We start from the raw sequence: 14605 nt of genomic DNA, 5'->3' as shown, positions 1-14605 counted from the left end.
GGTCCCAGACAATAAGTTGAAGGTATCTTTGAGGGTGGCAGAGATTAGTGTGCCTTCCCAATGTTCCTTAATATAAAGAAATCTTCATTAAAAATTCAAGGTTGTTAACTAGTAAAACAGTTAATAACTTAAAATAAAATTTAAAGTTGATCACTGTAGCAGGCGCTGCCAGTGGCCCACCAACCTACCTTCCATCAGCAATTGCCACCCAGTGCCGACTAAGTGCTTCCTGTTGCTGGCACCCCACCAGCAACTCTGCCTGTGGCCCAAACTGGAACCTGGCAAAAGTGCTGAGGATCAAATTGACATGCACACAGCCCTCAACCAGTGACAATGGCAATCAGTGGATTAAAAACACCCATTCTCTCCCCGTATCTTGGAGGCTCACATTTGACTCTGGCTCCCTGCAACGTCCATTGAGATTAAGCTCCATGAGTCCACGACATTGTTGACTTCCTTTCCGCTCACTTCCCCACTCTCCTCTGGTGCTTCCTAGGCCCAAACAACCCAAACAAAGACAACCACTAAAACACTTCATTCCCAAACTTGGCCTTTTCATAGTGAGCTCTATCTAACACTACCTTTCTTTATACGTACCTAGACTCTCACCTCTTTACGTTCATTTTATCATCAGTTTGGCAGCAAAGTTAAGGCGAAATTCTGGATTTACATCCATTTAGCATCCAAAGCCAGATACTTGGTCTCCACTGCTGGCACCAACTTGTCAGCCAGACACAGTATTTCACCCAAGCCAGGCTGTTCCCACTAACTAAAAAAGATTTAGTTTTGTTGTGCTTCAGATAAGCTAGAAAGATCTGTAACATTTCCTTAATTCCCTAATCTCCAGTATCATCATTTCGTTCGATGCTGTTTTATTATTATGTTGAGGAGTTGCCATAGGAACTTAACTCTTGTTTATACCAAATTAGCCTCTGGTGAAATTGGTTTAATTATTTGCATGACTTCAAATTGCAGAACCTGTTGACAATGTTAACTGAGCACTTACTGTACCTTCCTCTCTCAGGCTCCCCCAAAATACATTACCTCTTTGCTTAGAAATAGAAAAACTTTTATAAAAATGGGGAGAAGGCACCCTGATGAGGTTTCCTCCAATGATGGGAGGGCTTTCTGCCAGGTCCCCTTGGCATCATTATGTATTTTCCGCTTAGAGAGGCTGCAATAGAATCCAGGCTTTTCTTTCTTTCTTTTTGAGAGACTTCTCTCACATCCAAGGCTACTTAGTAACAGCTGTAGACCAGTGGTCCTCAACAGGGAAGATTTTACAACCCCTACCCCCAACATCTGGCAAAGTCTAGGGGCATAAGGCTAGGGATGCAGGTAAACATTCTACAAGGGAATTATCTGGAATAACTTGTTCTATAAGGAATTAGCTGGTGCTGAATGTCAATAGTTTTGAAGATGAGAAACCCTGCTCTTTACCCGGTGGTTGTCAGCTTCAGCTGCACATTAGATCCGGCAGCTCCAAGTGCCCAGGGTATATCTCAGACCAACTAAATTGAAACACTAGGAATGGAACTCAAATAATATTTTTTTAAAAAACTGCTCAGGTGATCACAATTGTATAGGCAAGACTGAGGACCACTGTTTTGGAAATTACCTTAAAATCAGTATCCCAAACACCCTTTGTTCCAACCTCAGATCCTAGTCCAAACCAGGATTTCCTAGGGTCTTCAGGAAGGAGGTGAAAAAATATCCCTAAAGCTCCCAAGGTTTCCATAAAGATGGAATGGGTTGGGATGAGACCACTGAGGAGGCAAAGCAGGCTAAGGTCAGTAGGGAGGGGCACTGCCTTCTGCCAGAAAGCACCTGGTTAGCAAGGATGCCTAGGGGTGGAGATGGGGAGCCCAAGGGGGTGTGGGGAGAAGAAGCAGCAAATTAGGAAACCCAAGGCCTAGGTGTGAACTGTTTAGAAGTTACAAGTTAATGCACGGTTTCCATGTTGTGGTTTTCTAGAGTGATGACAGAGTTTTCACTTCTGAGGCTTTATCTTTCTGGGAAGATATTTTACAACTAAAATGAAAATTTTGAAAAAAGGGAGTTTGAGAGCTGACATTTAAATGTCTTATATTTAGTGATCAGCTAGCCTTCAAGTCTATATAATCCACTTCAATAATTGCATTACTAATCTGAAGTATGTCCAAACTTATTTTTGTGTTTGTGAGGTAGTGTGTTCAAATCCAGGCTCTATCCCTTCTTAGCTGTGTGACCCTGACCAAGTTACACAGAGGCTCTCTGAGCCTGTTTCCTCAGCTGTAAAATGTGGATAATGATAGTACCTACCTCACAGTGTTAGTGTGAGTATGAAATGAACCAATGTAGATAAATTGCTTAGAATAGTACTTGTCATATAATAAGCACTGAAAGGCAAGTAGCTATTATTCAGAGATTTTTTTTTTCTTTTGGGGGTATATTTTGACCTTGATATGTTTGTTTTTAGTATGATTATTAGATACTGATTAATATAATGATCATTAGACACAAATTTGTTTGGAAGTGTAGTAACTAAGGAGTCCAGACCACGCTTTCATAGCTGAATGAGGTTGAACAAGTGACTTAACTTCTGTAAGCCTCACTTTCCTCATTTGAAAGAAGGAAATGATTTATTTAATAGGGATTTGATGCAGGTTAAAGGAGACCAAGCTCTAAAGGCACCCACGCTGCTTCTGGCACAGCGTGCACAGGCAAATATTAACTATTTTCAGCATTATTTCTTACTGTTGCTATAGTGACTCAAAGGAGCTACCATGCCACTTACTGTAGCAGACACGGATGAGTTAAGCAAAGGTTCTTGCCCCCAAATAAACTAGCATTTAGCTGAAGATACCCTTCTAATGCAATAAATAACAGAAGTTTGAAGTATGGGAAGTTTAAAGGCACTGCCTCCTTCTCATCGTCTTTTAGGTCTTAAAACAAGAAAACCATATTGAAGCTCAATTTAAGACTTCAACAATGCATATTAATAACTCAATTAAAGTGAAAGTTAAGACAGAATCTAAAATGGCTTTGACAGAAGAAAAAATAAACAAATGGAACTAAATCAAATTAAAAAGTTTTTGCACAGCAAAGGAAAACATCAACAAAATAAAAAGATAGCCCACAGAATGGGAGAGCATATTTGCTGATAACATCTAATAAGGAATTAATATCCAAAATTCATATAGTACTTATAAAACACCACCAAAAAAACCCCCCAAACAACCCAATTAAAAAATGATCACAGGACCTCAACAGACACTTCTCCAAAGATGACATACAGATGGCCAATAGACATATGAAAAGATGCTCAACATCTCTAACCATTAGAGAACTGCAAATTAAAACCACAATGAGATGCTATCTCACACCCATCAGAATGGTTATCATCAATAAATCAACAAACCACAAGTGCTGCCAAGGATGTGGGGAAAGGGGAACCCTTTGGCACTGTTGGTGGGCATGGAGATCAGTGCAGCCACTGTGGAAAGAAGTTTGGAGAAACTTCAAAAGATTAAAAATGGATCTGCCTTCTGACCCAGTGATCTTACTCCTGGGAGTGTATCTGAAGGAGCTCAAAAAACTAATTTGAAAGAACATAAGCACCCCTATGTTCATTGTAGCATTATTTACAATCATCAAGATATGGAAGCAGCCCAAGTGTCCATTAGTAGATGAGTGGATGAAAGAACTATGGGACATTTACACAATGGGATACAGTCAGCCATAAAAAAGAAAATTTTATCCTTTGTAACAGTACAGCTGGACCTGGAGAACATTATGCTAAGTGAAATAAACCAGTCAGAGAAAGACAAATACCATATGATTTCACTCATATGTGAAATCTAAAGAACAAACTGAACTAACAAGCAAAACAGAGATAGACTCATAAAGAGCAAGATGACAGCTATTAGTGGGGTGGGGGGAAGGTTAGGGGTGCAGGGATTGAGCAAAAAGGAAAAAGGAATCATGGGCATGGACAACATTGTGGCGATTGCTGGGGGAAGGGGTGTAAAGGAACAAAATGGTAATGGAAAAATACAATAAAGATAAAAATAAATAAAGTAGCTTTGATATGAGTACAATAAGTCCCCACTTAACTTCATCAGTAGGTTCTTGGAAGCTGATTTTAAACAAAATGATGTGTAGAGAACCAATTTTGCTGTAGGCTAAATGACGTAAACAAGTTAAGTTCCTAACTTAACTGGAGTTTCTGGTCACAAAAATATCATCAAACTTTGGGTCTAAAGAAAGACCCAAAACACCTGTTATATTAAACATTAAAATAAATGTGAGCTATACATACATTTAATAAAGATTACTAAAACAAGATTATTATTTTTCAGTTTTGGGTCCAGGTGGCTGGAGCTGATGCAGGTGCTCAGGGCCAAGGCAGGCCCTGCCCTAGACAGGACATCATTCCATTGCAGGGTGCAGATAAAGGGGATTCCACCAGACTCCTTTAAAAAATGGGGTTCTATCAAAAGGAAAGAGAGAAGAGGGGGTATCAGTGGGCAACGGCTACTAGTGTCCAGCATGGGTATCTTCCTGTGAGAATTTGACAAAAATAATACAGGAAGCATTCAGTTTGAACCTAATATCTTCACTCTCATGGGCCCCAAGAGACAAATCTGCTATACTTGCTTTACACTGAAAATGCTCCAAACATCTGCCTTCAGATGTTTGACAGAGAGAGATTTCTCTCCAAATCTATTCCTGTTAAAATGACTTTTTAAGTCTCTACTATGTATGAGGGAAGGAGGTTGGCTAGCAATTGTTTCAGTCAATCCAACAGTATCATTTCTAATCACAAACAGGTGATATGGGCCATCAGAGCAGTTCTTCATCTTTTTTTTATCTTCACCCAAGAACATTGTTTTCATTGCTTTTAGAGGGAGGAAGAAACATTGATGCGAGAGAAGCATCATATATGCCTGGACCAGGATTCAAACTCACAAGCCTTTTGGTTGACAACACTCCAACCAAGCCACACGGGCCAGGGCCATCATATCCGTTCTTATTACAACCTGCAAGCCTAATCCTCAAATTGGCAGAGTTCCTTAAAGAGCTGAACAAGTCATTTCTCCTGTCCAAACCTTTCCTATAGAATTAGGCTGTAAGAATAGGAGCTCTTTAAAGATCTTTCCAGTTCTAATATCTATGTACCTGTGAATATGCTAGAAACACTAAATGTGCAAGCGGGAATCTGCTCTTGAAGGTGTTTTCTTTGTTTATTTTTTATTACAGTTTGCATTCAACACTATTTTGTATTCATTTTAGGTGTAAGGCACAGCAGATAGACCGTTCATATACTTTACATAGTGTTCCCTTCAGTAGTTCAAGGGCCCACCAGACAGCATAGTTATTACAATATTGTTCACTGTATTCCCTGTGCCTATTTTGTAACTACCAAATTGTACTTCTTCAGGCGTTATAACTTAAACCCTCCAGGCTGGATTAGATGTCTTTTCTCAGTACCAGAAACCCTATAGCGTTGGCCTTTATCCCTCACAAAGAATGGTTAAAGGCACACCCTCTCCCAGAGTCAGGCTGCCCAGATTTAAGTTCTATCTCAGACTTACTAGCTAGAGGACTCCACCAACTTATTTAACCTTTCTAAATCTCATCTGCATAAGATGGGGATCTTTAAGGTATGTTGGGAAGTGTGTAAAGCTCTTACTTTAGCTAAGTATCTGGAACTCAAGTAAAAGCTTAATAAGTGTTGACTGCCACAATTGATTTTCATCATTTTGATGTCCTCCAAGGAGCTGTTATGTTCTTCATATTAGTATCCTCCATGCTTAGTAAATGACCAGGGCTCAGTAAGTGATCAATGCAGAGGAGACCTAACGGCCATTCATAGGACATAGGCTCCTCTACCCCAGTGGCCCCAGGAAACCAACCATCCCCAGTACCTGTAGACCAACAGCAGCTCATTCTCCTGGCAACCTGTATTGGTGTCTTTTCCCAAATGCCCCGATGGGACCAAATCACCTGCATGCCACCCCTGCTGCAGAGTGATTTCAGAGGAGTTGCCTTTCCAGCTTGTCATAGATGGCTTCAGGGAAATCGACCACCCCATGTCCAACTCCCTCGCCCAAGCCACTCCATATAAAACAATAATACTCTTTGATGCTGTCTCCATCTTATATGAAGTATGAATAAAACCTTCTTTAGAAAACTTTGTTTTTGATATAAAACACATACTAGAAGTAGGAAAAAGATGTGCTCAATTGTGCAAATGTAGTTACAAGAAAAGACCTGTACCACCTTTTCCTACCCACAATTTTGTATCATATTGCAGCCTGAGTCCCTCCTATTGGTATCTGGAGCAGCTTCAGCCAGTTGCCTCCTTTCCCATCCCCAAGATTGTTCTATAGCCCAATTATCAAATAAGAGATGAATTATTTAAGTGCAACTGGTGATGAAGAATTAACTCAAAATTGGTAAGGCAACAGTTCTTGTGATTATGGGGGAAATGAATTTGAACTTGTGACAGGTTTGCTCCAAAAATCCCAGATATTTCATTAGCCATTCACCTCCTGGTCATTCAGAGGTCAGACTTTGAACTTGACTCTAATCCTTGAAATCCTGAAGCTTGGCAATGAGATTGATGCACACCGCATTTTCTTGGGATGGTGTCCAGATAGACGACGCTTCTCGGTGTCTCTCCAGGCCACAGAGGGTACCAGCAGGAAAAGGAGTCTGTCTTGGCTACAGAAATGACGCTAAGCAAGGCAGCCAAAGGGGAAACTTTCAGAAGCATCACAATCATAATTACAGGTACAAATGGATCCTCTAATAGCATCTTTGAAAATACTCACAGCATTATATTTCTACTAACTTTAAAGTATCCACATTTTTAATTGTGTATCTTTGATCAAGGCAGTTTCTTGTACACATCTCTAATTTCTTCAAATACCCCCTTAACAATCCTGAAGAACATAGATAATCAGTCCTCTGTATCTCCCCAAAATTGGTAGACTTGTCAGGTGCCCATGGGAATGAGAAAAGATTAAAAAATAAGTAAATCAGACTGAACATGATGGGATTTCAGCCACAGCATACATGTAATTTTTCTCCAGGCAGGACCCCAGGTAACAAAGGGTAAAAAAACACATATTAATTAGATAACCCAGCCTGTTGGAAATGACATTTTTTTTCAGAGAGGGAAGAGATGTCATACAAGGGTAAGGACTTAAGAAGACTGGCCCCTCATGCGTGTGCATGAGGGGGAACAGAGATGGCACATTTAGACTTCTATAAAGCTTCCAGCAAGTTCACATCCCAGTGAGTCATCCCAGGATTGGCATAGGTGGCTTTTTGCTGCACTGAGGGGTGTCTCAAAAACTGACAATCTTTTCTGGCTAAAGTCTTACACAGCCTGATTACGGATCATCCTCCAGGATCAAGAATGACCTTACAGGGATGCAAATCCAATCAGGTTACTACTCCTGTTTAATACCTTCAGTGGTTCCCACTGTCATCAATATAAAGGCTCCTGGTTACCTTCCTCAGTACACACTTGCCACTTCATTGGATGCTCAGCATTTGAACCACTGTCATGTTTGAAAAGTCCTTACCTGCCTCACACTTTAGAGCTGAACATGCCATGTACTTGCTTTTTCAGCATCCCTTGCAGCTAGAACTCAGGCACATGACCTGGGTTTGGCAGATCATATACCCCTGGACTCAGAAGCAATGATGGGAAGATAATAGAAACTTTGAAGAACTCTTTCCAGTGGGTGTGACTGCAACAAGTTGATGAGTCCATAGACCAACAGAGGCCGTGTACATCAGTGGGATCCTAAGCCCAGTACCCAGAGCTGGCAGTACCGGTCTGACACATGGCAGCATTTAGCACTCAATGTGGCAATTGCTATTCTCACCAGATCACTTCTAAAAATCTTTAAAAATTAAACTCGTTAGAACACATTGCAATAATTCTCAATGTTAATAAAAAGTTTCAAAAAATCTAACTATGCCTCTCTGGGTCCTGCCTTTCAAAAATTAGGCACCAAAGATATAGTGTAAGTGTTTTTCTCATTACCTAGGCATACTAGAAGAACTTCCAATAAAAGACTGCAATGATCTAGGACTAATATCTTCATCATTTCCAAATCCTAAAATCTCTAAGAAAAAAGACATATTGCATCAGAAAAATTGGGCAGTGGATTTGAACAAGCCAGGTAACAAGTGAACAAAAATATATGAAGTTAGACGTCAATAATAAATGAAATGCAAATTAAAGTTTTCTTCTATCAGGTTTAAAAATATCAGTAAACACCCACTGAGATCTTAATGTGTGCTTCTGTTCTAAAAACTATGTAAGTAATAACTTGTTAAGTAATGAGTTTAATATTATTAGTAGTATATTCATTTTAAAGGCAAGGAAACTGAGACAAAGAAAATTTAAGTCTTTTCCAGCTCACTTAACCAGTCAGTGGCTGAGCAGGGGTAAAAACACAAGGACGTAACGGGGTGGGACTGAAAGTTCCAAACCTCTAATCACAAAGCTGACCCTCCCGGCAACAAACCCCCATCCTTAGGTAGGGTCCTAAAGGCACCTCATTAAGAAACTTTCTCTCATTCTTTAAGAAATCCCATGGGTTTTAGAAGCCATGTGCCAGAAACAGGGACAAAAACCAAATACATATTCCTTATTATAAATCACAATGTCGTAAGACTTCGTTATCTCCATGCTACAGTGTGGGAAATGCAGACCTGGTATCCCAACTACTAAGCTAGAACTAGGGTTCTAGCCCATATCTGTCCTCTAAAGCCCATTTTTCTAAACTATTTTACTTCCGTTTCTCAGTATGGCTTCCACCTTCTGTCCTCTCATTCTGTAGTGCTCCCCAATCACGCCACACCCGACACACCTTGCGTTCTTGTGCTCCTGCTTTGCCCTGTCAACCCTGTGAACCTTATCACCTGGATCAAACACCATCTCCTTAGACACTGCCCTCCCCTCAGCTTGCCTACAGCAGTTTTCTGAATCTTCAGGATATTTTTCACCACACTGTTGTGACGGTTCTGCTGCATTATCACTGGGGCTGGAGCCAGACAAGAGCTTAGGTATTTAGTAGTACCAGACACATAATAAGCACCCAAAATAATAATTGTTCAATAGACAGTTGTCAGAGTGTGTATTCCTTAAGCAGAGGGCCCAAGTTTGTCTAACTGACTGTTGCGTTCCCACCATACAGCACAGTGCCTGGTTCACAGTAGGCAAGCATTTGCTGAATGACGAATGAACATACACCTGTTTCTTCATTAAACTGTGAACTCCCACAAAGTAGGGATTCTATAGTGCCTAGCAAATGTTTGTTTAATCAAGGTAATATTAAGAAAGAGAAACTATTTAATGAGCAATAGATTTATTTAAACAGTAATACATATAGTCATCATTGCCAGATTTAATATGAGATGTTAAATGTTCGATCCCATTTTCCTTCCTTGATAAGTTTTTCTTTCCTGTCCTGAATAAACAGGAAAAAAGAAAAAAATTAAAAACAATGCATTCTGGCAACCCAGGACACAACACTAAAAATCAGGAATGAAACACAACAAACCTAATTCTAACCCCCCACCATCTAAAACCCGTGGAGTAAAAGTGAGGAAGAGTTAGTCTGAAAAAATAAAGGAACAGTAAGAAACTACCGCTATTGAAAAATGTCTTACCCACATTTAAGTAAGTAAAATTGTATTACCCTATTAAGAAGCAGCATACATAGAAAGCAAAATGGAAACACCTTCTGGGTAAGTGTGCCTACCTTTCTGTTAAGCAATATTTTTCAGATAATCAAAATATGTATGTTCTAACAGGAGAGAGGATTGTCTGGTTTAAGGCACAGCTAGACAGGTGGGCTTCAGTCTTAATGACAATACGAGGCCTGGAAGCTGGGGCTGGGTTCTAGTAACAAAGTGGTCTAGTGTCAGAGATAAGCTTGGCTTTTCCTGCAATCATATACTCAGGCCTCTGGTGGCAGTGAGTCCAGGACGGGCTGTTTTCCCTTTTCTTTTGCTTTAACATTAATTTGCAAAAGGTGACCAATATAACTAGAATTCACACAAATAGGGAACACACTAAATGATTTATGTATTTTGCTAACACTTAACCCCATGAACATCTCTTTTTAAAACAAATGAACTAAAAACACTAAATACAAAAATTTTCAAAGATAATATATAAAAGTTAATCAGAATAAGAAAGTTTATCTTCTACACATCTAATAAAAAATTAACTTTTTAAGTTACTTTCATATTCTCTTGCTTAATTTTCATAGTATAATTTCCTTACACTATCTAAAATACAACAGGAAAACTCATAACCTAAGTTCAAGTCTAAGAAATTTAAATTGACCAATTTTTTACTTTAAATTCTAGAACAACCATTTAACTTGCAAGACCCACAGACTCAAGAGATTTTTAACAAAGCATATTGCTATGAGTTGAAATGATAAATAAAACCAAAATTACAACTCCAATTACGTTTTATCTTTTGCTGGAAAGGAGTAAGATAAAAGAGAGGGGGGGAAAAAGACAAAAGAGAGGAAGTGAAGGAAAAGTAGAGGACCCAGATGGGGGGCGCACTGGTGCAATCATCAAGATAAACAGCTGCAGCCAGCACAGGACGAACCTATCACACAAATACTAAACCTCGGGTCCTAATAATAATACTTACCCTGTCAGTTTTAAAAACATAATACCAGAAGAACAGGGGCCCAAATCCAATCACAGCTCCTAACAGTGAGGTCTTAGGAGTGGGTCTGAAATTGGGATAGACATTTGCTGATCTTGCATAGGTCCAACGAGTCAAAGCAGGATCTTCCTAAAACGAAAAGTTACAGGTACTTACATGTGGCCACACTGAGAAGCAACCTCATTCGGACTTTTGTGCAGCAGCATAGGAGATGCCTTCCTTTTGTTGTCTACTATTTAGTTAAGGGTATACTCTGAATATCCCTAAACAGCTTCGGGGAAGATCTTTCACTTCTAGTATTTGCTGAATAATTCTCTGATGAGCCTGCTCAAATCCTTCAGAATTTAAAAGACTTTTATAACACCCTTTAGCTTTCTATTTATTTCAGATTTCAGAATCCTAATCTTTTAAAAGCTGCCAGAGAAGCCACTTTTTCTCTTTGATCATTTTTATCTGTTGTTTTCTGGATTGTTTTCAGCCTCATTGCCTTCTTGAAGTGTGACCAACAGATCCACATGGTATTCCTGAAGACCGCAAACACATTTCCTATGCTCTATCATGCTCTGTCCTTTGTTTACAGACCCTTTCTAACTTATAAAGACTCCACACTGGTCTTTCCAGGCTACAAATAAGCTGCAGGGAAGTGAAGACTGAAGTAAGCTAACTATGAACTTTAAGTTTTTTAAGCTGACTTGACTGATATTTTAAAAGCAAAATATTACATTTCACACTATTAGAATAGTTTTGTAGAAAGGGTAAGGCTGTTGTTAAAGAAAAATAATCATTGCCTTCATTGAGAAAAATCTTAAATGTCCATTTCAATGTTTGTATTAGAGTTAACTATGTAAGAGTAACAACTGTACCCCCAAACACATAGTTAAACCTCCAAAATGATTTTACAAAATTATTCACTCAACTTAACAAATAGGTAAAAATAAAAGAGTGAAATCAGCATTAAAATATTAATACTAAGCTGTAAGAACATTTAAGGTCCTAACCAATGAGAGCTTGGTTGGTAGGACTAAATACTTAAACTGGATCTTACACAGTAACTTTTTAAACCAAGATGCAGAAACAACAAAGTCTGTTTCTGCAGTTACATGATAAAACTGAAATTGCCCTAGGTCACTGAACTGGAAAAGAGAAACTCTGGAGTTTGAAACCTCACCTTTGTCTGGCTCAAGGCCTTATTCTTTTTCTATATATATATATATATATATATATATATATATATATATATATCATACTATCTAGCACACCAAACCTAATTGTGTATGCATATAATAATGTCTCTTTCTGCACCTTCTTCCCAAATAAATGGTTCTCGCAGGAGAAGGTACAGTCAAATGCTTTGGGTTACCTAGACCAAGGTTCAAGTTCTGCCCTATCACTTGCTAACAGTTATCACTCTATGAACTACCTGTCTTCTGATGTTGTCTTCTCATCTGTGAAATGGGGATAGTAATGGAGCTTAACTGTCTAAATAGTTGTGATATTTGAGTAACATTCAGAAAAAGTTTAGACAGTGCCTGGGACATTGTAAATTTCCTCAATTCTCCTAACTTTTAAAAAAAAATTTTTAAAGATTTTATTTATTTATCTTTAGAGGGGAAGGGAAGGAGAGTAGTATCAATGTATGGTTGCCTCTCGGGAGTCCCCTGCTGGGAACTGGCCTGCAACCCAGGCATGTGCCCTGACTGGGAATCGAACTGCGATTGTGCGGTTCGCAGGCCCATGCTCAATCCACTGAGCTACACCAGCCAGGTCATAATTCTCCTTTTAAAAATTCCTACCAAATACCAATGCAACTGTTGAGAAAAGTATTTTTAAATCATATTTGATATCATAGTTAAACAGTTCTTGTACAGAAAATTATCAAAAAGCATGTTTGTTAAACTATTAGTTTGCTGGGCATAGGGGCTGGGAATTGTACACAGACTACCTCGTTTAACATCACGCCAATTCTATAAAGAAGATAATAGCATGCCCCTAACACAGGGGTTAGGCAAATTGCCCAAGGTCATATACTGGGTAAGGAAAAAGTAGGTTTCAGTTGTTTGTATGAAAAATAACACAATAAATAACAAGTAATAATATAAGCTTTAAGACCAGGCCAGTGTGGCCGACCAGATGGCTATGTGCTAGAAGGCAAGGAGCTGGAGGTCTGGCTGAGGAAAATTAAGGCCGGGAAAGGCAAATAAATCTTCCTCCCTCCTATCTTTAAAACTCACGTTTAAAAAACCAAAAGGCTCATTTAATAAAGGTGTGCATTCTCGGGTTTAAAAAAGACAAAGAATAAACTTGTGTTTCGCATACTCACAACTGTATGCCTACTTTTGCTTTATACTGTAATTTGCTAGTACGTAGCATCTTGGAGTTTGCCTCCAAAGCCCAAAGCTTGGACAAGCTGCAGGGTCTTTGGGTCTTTAAAAACATAAAGTGAAGAATCACTATATTTCCATCAGGAAAGAGCAGCATTGCTATGAACTGTGCGCTGAACGGTAGAAAACAGCTTTTTAAAAAATACACATTTTTGAACACTCATTACAAGCCTGGCACTGCCGTTCACCTGTCTTTTCCCATTTAATCTTCATAAGGAATTGTTATTCTCATTACTCGGGTAGGAAAACCGAGGGTAAGCAGCAGAGCTGCGTAACTTTCTCAAGACTAGCCCGGCAAGAAGTGATCAAAGCGGGACTCAAACTCAGCCGCTTTTTGCGTGCAGACTCTATGAACCACTAAACTCTCTAGGGTCAAAGGGCTAGTGAGCTGGCCTGCCTGCTCTCTCCATCTTACGGGCCTGGACGACGACCAATGTCTAAGATACTCATTAGGAACGGCGGCCGTCCCGCTACTAAGACCCCCTCCGCCAGTCTGGGCTGCCCAGCCTGAGCCCGTCCAAAACTGGCCTTTGATTCCCGCCCAGCTGACCCCCACTCACGATGAGCCCGTGGCGGTTGGGGTCGTTGTATTGAAGCAGGTACTCTCTTTTAAGCCGGGCTCTAATGGCCAGCCGCTCGGCTTGCGCTTTTCGGGTTTCCGGAGATATATCGTATTCAGCTGGGTCAAGGGTAGGGGGCAAAGTGGCCAGACGCGACGGCTTGTACTCGGGGATCGACATCTTGGAACCCTGGACTACAACCGCGCCTGCGCGGTCTCCGTCCCCGTCCCCTCTGGTGTGACCTTAATCCCGAGGAAGTGCGCCTGCGCGTTAGCCGGCGTTTGGAGATATATTTCAACTTCTTACAGTCCGGGCCCTCAGGAGCGACCTGCGCGTGCGCAACGTGCTTTCTTCGCCAATCCACTGCCCCTTCAGTCTATTGCTTGCTGTTTCTTTCTAGCAGCCTTCTCTACTGATGTGACAGAGTTTATTACTTGAAGTCGAGTTGTGTGCAACTGGAAGAAACAAGAAATGGGACTGGTTGTCAAATTTTGTTTCAGTTCTGTTGGATCCATAGAAGCTGTCTGGAAAGTCATTTAAGTCTCCGAGTTTTCTTGCCTATATTCAGGAGATAATGACTTGTAGTCTGTCCACCTAGCAAAGTTTTTGTGAGGATTAAATTAGTAATGAGTAGATGCCAAAATGCTTTGCAAAATTCAGTTTCCCAGCCAAGAAAAAGAGAATAAACTTTTCTGTGTGTTGCCACATTAGATCCATATAATGTAGAAGAGTGTTTTTCATAGGCACAAAATAAGTTTAGTAGGAGAATGAGGTTATGAGAAGTGTTGCCTGCCTGACTGTAGTAGGTCAGACAAAAACTGAATAAAGCTTCTGAAGAAACAATGTTGGTTAAAATACTAACACCTCTTACCTAAAATCCCTTAGCAGTCTTCAGGTGCTAAGAGTGAAAAACATCCTCGAAGATATGAAAATATGCTAAAGGTCATTGTGCCTTACTATGAAAG

General features: G+C 39.9%; 1 protein-coding gene across 1 annotated transcript; it reads right to left on the bottom strand.

Annotated features, from left to right (window-relative positions):
• Positions 1-9357: 9357 nt before the first annotated feature.
• NDUFB4 (NADH:ubiquinone oxidoreductase subunit B4) lies at positions 9358-13866 on the bottom strand. Its single transcript, XM_037045587.1, has 3 exons — positions 13641-13866; positions 10682-10828; positions 9358-9476 (listed from the first exon to the last, which is right to left on the bottom strand). Exons 1-3 carry the CDS (start codon positions 13818-13820, stop codon positions 9414-9416), a joined length of 390 nt encoding a protein of 129 aa, XP_036901482.1. The 5' UTR covers positions 13821-13866; the 3' UTR covers positions 9358-9413.
• Positions 13867-14605: the final 739 nt, after the last annotated feature.

This window comes from Sturnira hondurensis, unplaced genomic scaffold, assembly GCF_014824575.4.
Source record: "Sturnira hondurensis isolate 20B ecotype Veracruz unplaced genomic scaffold, ASM1482457v3 Scaffold0004338, whole genome shotgun sequence".
Taxonomy (NCBI): Eukaryota; Metazoa; Chordata; class Mammalia; order Chiroptera; family Phyllostomidae; genus Sturnira; species Sturnira hondurensis.
Note: the sequence above shows the minus strand (reverse complement) of the source record. Positions and strands in the feature narration are given on the sequence as shown.

Bases quoted from the DNA above. Each gene is read 5' to 3' on its own strand.
- NDUFB4 (XM_037045587.1), bottom strand. From the start codon at position 13,820: ATGTCGATCCCCGAGTACAAGCCGTCGCGTCTGGCCACTTTGCCCCCT. The intron at 10,829-13,640 runs GTGAGTGGGGGT...TTTTCGTTTTAG, and splicing joins CCAACCGCCACGGGCTCATC to GAAGATCCTGCTTTGACTCG. The intron at 9,477-10,681 runs GTAAGTATTATT...CTGTTTATTCAG, and splicing joins ATGTTTTTAAAACTGACAGG to GACAGGAAAGAAAAACTTAT.